We start from the raw sequence: 5,145 nt of genomic DNA, 5'->3' as shown, positions 1-5,145 counted from the left end.
GAAAATCATCTGTGGAACTGTATTTGAATGAATAAGTAGATAAACATTCTTTAGAATTCTGCCTTTAAGTCTTTCTTCTTTAACAATTGTTCTGTCTTCCTTAGAAGACACATTGAAATTTCTGTCATTTTCCATTCTGTAAATTTTCTATTTCATTATAAAACAAATTATTCATTTACCATTTGTATAAATATAAAACGCATTGTACGTCTTTAAAGTGTACAAATTCTTGTGACATTTTTATATAAGAAATGATGTAGGCCTGGCTTCTAAAACATGAAGATGACCTTCACCCATATTTTTTAGGATTGACAAAAGTAGGTTATTTAATAGCATTCATTACTACATTACTACAGTTATTCAGATTATGATCTTCTGTTACAGGTTTAATATATGTTTAAAAGGAAAAATCTCCTAAAGCAAATTTCTCACAGTTAGTGTTGGATTCCACTATGTCCTAATTAGAATAGTAATAAAGAATAATTATACATTATCACAGTTCATAAAAATGGTCAATGGTGTTTTTAGTTTGGGCTTGAGAAGAAAGATTGTTTAAAGTAGTTATAGGAAAGGGACAGAACCTAATAACAGGAACAAACAAGGAGCCGATCTGACAGGTTCTTTCTTTTAAGATCAACGTCGCATCAAATTTGAGATATTTTAAAACCTCCTCTTTACTATACACTTTTTTTTTTTCTTTTAAGTACATTTCTTTTATGTATTTTTTTTCAATGTTCTGTTTGCTGACCAAACAGCTTTTTTCCCTGTTGAAAAGCAAACATACTTTTAATTCTAGAAAAAGCCACACCTCTACTGTTTGTACATTAACAATGTAATTCAAATGAGAGCCTCCCCTCCTACTCTGTGACTGGACTATTGTCAGTTATTACACACTTCCCTGTTCCTGTAATGTTACACTCACTTTTTGTGAGTGTGATTTGCTGGTCTCCAAAGCTGAGTGTGACTTGACACATACAGCAATTTCACTTAAGAAATGGCTTTAAAGAAAACAGGGTTTTTAATGTATATCTCTTTATTTTTATTTACCTTTTCATTAATATACATTGTAATGAATTCTAGAAGAAAAAGCTGCTTACAGAAAAAGCGAACGGACATGGAACACCTGATCAAGCACACTGTTGGAGAACTGCAAGCTTGTTCAGCTATCCTCCAAGGAGACATGGATGGAGTCGACAGCAAACACTTCAAAAAACTTCTTGCTGGGTGGAAAAAACGTTCTCTTCTTTCTGAGTCCTTCTACCTAAATGCCACAAAGGATTGTGACAATTTTATCAGAGACAGAGGGTTTCTGACAGTTCCTCTGAGCAATGAGGAAAGAGACTTCCCAATCGCTTACTCCATGGTTATCCATGAAAAGATTGAGATGTTTGAGAGGCTCCTGCGTGCTATTTACACACCTCAGAATGTCTACTGTGTTCATGTGGACCAGAAGACACCTAAGATCTTTTTAGAGGCTGTAAGCGCGATTGTGTCTTGTTTGCCCAATGTGTTTGTGGCCAGTAAGTTAGAAAGTGTCATCTATGCCTCCTGGTCAAGAGTTCAAGCGGACCTAAACTGCATGGAGGATCTTCTCAAGTCTCCTGTCAAGTGGAGATATCTGCTCAACACATGTGGGGCAGATTTTCCCTTAAAAACCAATGTGGAGCTTGTTCGTGTTCTGAAAAATCTCAATGGAAGGAATAGTATGGAGTCTGAAGTTACAAGTCCACACAAAAAAGGCCGCTGGGAATACCATCATAACATCACAACCACTGTGATTCGAACAGACATTAGGAAAACCCCTCCACCCATCAGCACCCCCATGTTCTCTGGAAATGCATACTTTGTTGTTACTAGAGAGTTTGTCGAACATATCATTAAGAGTCCGGAGATCCAGAACTTCATGGAATGGGAGAAGGACACATACAGCCCGGATGAGCACATGTGGGCAACACTACAGAGAATGCCTTCGGTGCCTGGCTTCAACCCACCCAATGAAAAATATGATGAGTCGGACATGCTGGCCATTGCGAGGTTGGTCAAGTGGAGCTATCATGAAGGAAATGTAAAGAATGGAGCACCATACCCACCGTGTACTGGAACATATAGGCATGCAGTGTGTGTTTATGGAGCAGGGGACCTGAACTGGATTTTAAAGCAGAAACATCTCTTTGCTAACAAATTTGACCCAGGAGTGGATGACATTGCTATAAAATGTTTGGAGGCTTATTTACGGTACAAAGCAGTTTATGGTCAGTCTATACTTAACATAGATAAAGCTAAGATAATTACCTAAAATACAGCTACACCTTTATATCAATTGTGCATATATTTTGACGTACTGTATATGGATGTCTTATTTGTTTATACAGTATGTATAGCTTATTTGAGGAAATATATTATTCATGAACCTTAATATTGTAAGTAATACTTCAAAATAACAGTTGAAAGAATGTAAAGATAGTCAATCAGACAAAACAGAAGTGAGTGTGTTTGTTTCAGTCTCATTACAATAGTTGTAAAACAAAGTTGTTTTTAATTTCCTTTTTAATCTTTCTTTCTACTCCTAATATTTATTCTGTCTTAGGATATTTTATTTTATTTGCAACATTTGGGTATTAAATGTGCTTCATGTACTTACATTTGCACTAAGTTTAAGTATTGTAGCAAGTAAAATATATTGCAGGCAGTGTGTTTTAAGGCATGTGTTGATTTAAGATATCAGTTCTTATTATTAATAAGAGCTAAGTATTTGCTGAATAATATGCTGATTCAATATTGAAAAAAAAAATTTATAGCTTGAGCACCTTTATTTAATGGCTCTCGGATTCAATAGTTTTGACTTTGTTGCTTTACATTTCTTCCCTCTTAATCATACATGCAACAGTGTTGTGAAATATTTAGTGCCACACATAGATATTATTGGACCAGTTGTACTGACAGAGTGTACAATGTACAAATAGTTTGTAAAACACATACTTAACTTGCTTCCTGATTACACAGGAAACCATGTATGTAAATACAAGTACTATTGTCATTTAAATGCATACAGATAACCACAAGAGGTTTTCATCTTTTACAAATTAAACACGTCAAAAGCAAATAAATGAGACACAACTCACATGCATCATGCCTTGGTGTTATACTGTTTCTTAGTTGTCCTTTTTTTGTACCAAATTTGGTAAGTACTAAACACTATATACCAGAAAATGTTCACAATAGCTGCCATTTTGGTGATTACCCAATTATGATAATTTGGCCCTTGTCACTCAGATTCTTACACTTGCCCATTGCCCATTTGCCCACTCTTGTTTCTCATTTTCCTCTTGACAATACACCATAGATCCTCTATGGGGTTCAGGTCTGGTGAGTTTGCTGGCCAGTCAAGCACACCAACACTATGGTCATTTAAGCTACTTTTTGTGCTTTTGGCAGTGAGGGCAGGTGCCAAATACTGCTGGAAAAGGAAATCAGCATCTTTAAAAAGCTGGTCAGAAGTAGGAAGCATGAAGTGCTCTAAACTTATTTGGTAAATGGGTGCAGTGACTTTGGTTTTCAAAAAACACAGTGGACCAATACCAGCAGATGACATTACACCCCAAATCATCACCCACTGTGGAAACTTAACACTGGACTTTAAGCAACTTGGGCTATGAGCTTCTCCACCCTATTCAACAACTGTAGCCAAATACAACAACTGTAGCCAAATTCCTTGACATGTCTGTGTGTGGTGGCTCTTGATGCCTTGACCCCAGCCTCAGTCCATTCCTTGTGAAGTTCACTCAAATTCTTGTATCGATTTTGCTTGATAAGCCTCTCAAACCTGCGGTTCTCTCGGTTGGTTGTGCATCTTTTTCTCCCACACTTTTTCCTTCCACTCAACTTTCTGCTAACATGCTTGAATACAGCACTCTGTAAACAGCACCTTCTTTTGCAATGAATGTTTGTGGCTTCCCCTCCTTGTGAAGGATGTCAATGATTGTCTTCTGGACACCTGTCAGATCAGCAGTCTTTCCCATGATTGTGTAGCCTAGTGAACCAAACTGGGAGAACATTTTAAAGGTTCAGGAAACTTTTTCAGGTGTTTTGAGTTAATAAGCTGATTGGCATGTCACCATATTCTATTTTCTTTTTTTTTTGGAATAAGTGAATTGATTGAGTGAATTGGTGGGTTTTGTTAAATGTGAGCCAAAATCATCACAATTAAAAGAACCAAAGCCTTAAACTACTTTAGTCTGTGTGCATTGATTTTATTTAATACACAAGTTTCACAATTTGAGTTGAGTTACTGAAATAAATGAACTTTTCCACAACAATTTATTGAGATGCACCTGTATACTATATACATATACCTCATTTATGCAAATCATAGTACTATTCGATTTCCATTTTCCTTTCAACCTGACAAGGGTGGAGTATTTGAACAGTCAAAGTGGATTACATTTGTTCAGGGATGGGAAAACCTTTTGACTCACGGGCCACAATGGGTTCTAAAATTTGACACAGGGGCCGGGTCATACACACACACACACACACACACACACACACATTATATATATATATATATATATATATATATATATATATATATATATATATATATATATATATATATATATATTAGGTTGGTATCTGCAATGTATCAAAAAGAATGGATGATTAATCTCTTTTTGTCAACTGCTTCTTCAGCTAGCGGCTTAGTTGCATTTTGGCATGAAATGACAGACAGTGCTAATGTTCATCTTTTTTTTAGAAAAGTGGTTTGAGAAGAGATTAGTACCAAAATGCCAGGTCAATGCTCAACCTTTTTATTTCTAATGACAAGGAGCAGAAAAGGTCATTTTAGTTGTCTTGGCACAGCATTTATCATTGGCATATTATTCTTAGAATATGTGGAGCCTCTACCAGTGCGCTATACAATTCCATGTGAATGAGGCTTGGTTCATTGGAGATAAACTTACATGGACTTATTTATAAATTAAACATTTGTATTCATAATATATTTCATCTGTAAAGCTGCATTGGAATAATATCTATTGTTAAAGTGGTATACATATAAAATGGATTTGAATAAAAATGACATTAACTATGCATTATATAAGCTTTTGGCTATTTTCTAGGAAACAAAAAATAAACTTCCATAAT

At 35.6% G+C, this 5,145-nt stretch overlaps 1 protein-coding gene across 1 annotated transcript; it reads left to right on the top strand.

The window, feature by feature from the left end:
- The first annotated feature begins 135 nt into the window (after window positions 1–135).
- gcnt3 (glucosaminyl (N-acetyl) transferase 3, mucin type) lies at window positions 136–3,127 on the top strand. The gene has a single exon (XM_046859345.1). The coding sequence runs from the start codon at window positions 995–997 to the stop codon at window positions 2,294–2,296; it is 1,302 nt and encodes a 433-aa protein (XP_046715301.1). The 5' UTR covers window positions 136–994; the 3' UTR covers window positions 2,297–3,127.
- Window positions 3,128–5,145: the final 2,018 nt, after the last annotated feature.

The sequence above is a fragment of the Silurus meridionalis genome, chromosome 10 (assembly GCF_014805685.1).
Source record: "Silurus meridionalis isolate SWU-2019-XX chromosome 10, ASM1480568v1, whole genome shotgun sequence".
Taxonomy (NCBI): Eukaryota; Metazoa; Chordata; class Actinopteri; order Siluriformes; family Siluridae; genus Silurus; species Silurus meridionalis.
The sequence above is the reverse complement of the archived record's forward strand: the minus strand, read 5'-3'. Positions and strand labels throughout refer to the sequence as shown.

Excerpts from the sequence above, each read along its gene's own strand:
- gcnt3 (XM_046859345.1), top strand. The coding sequence starts at position 995 with ATGGCTTTAAAGAAAACAGGGTTTTTAATGTATATCTCTTTATTTTTA.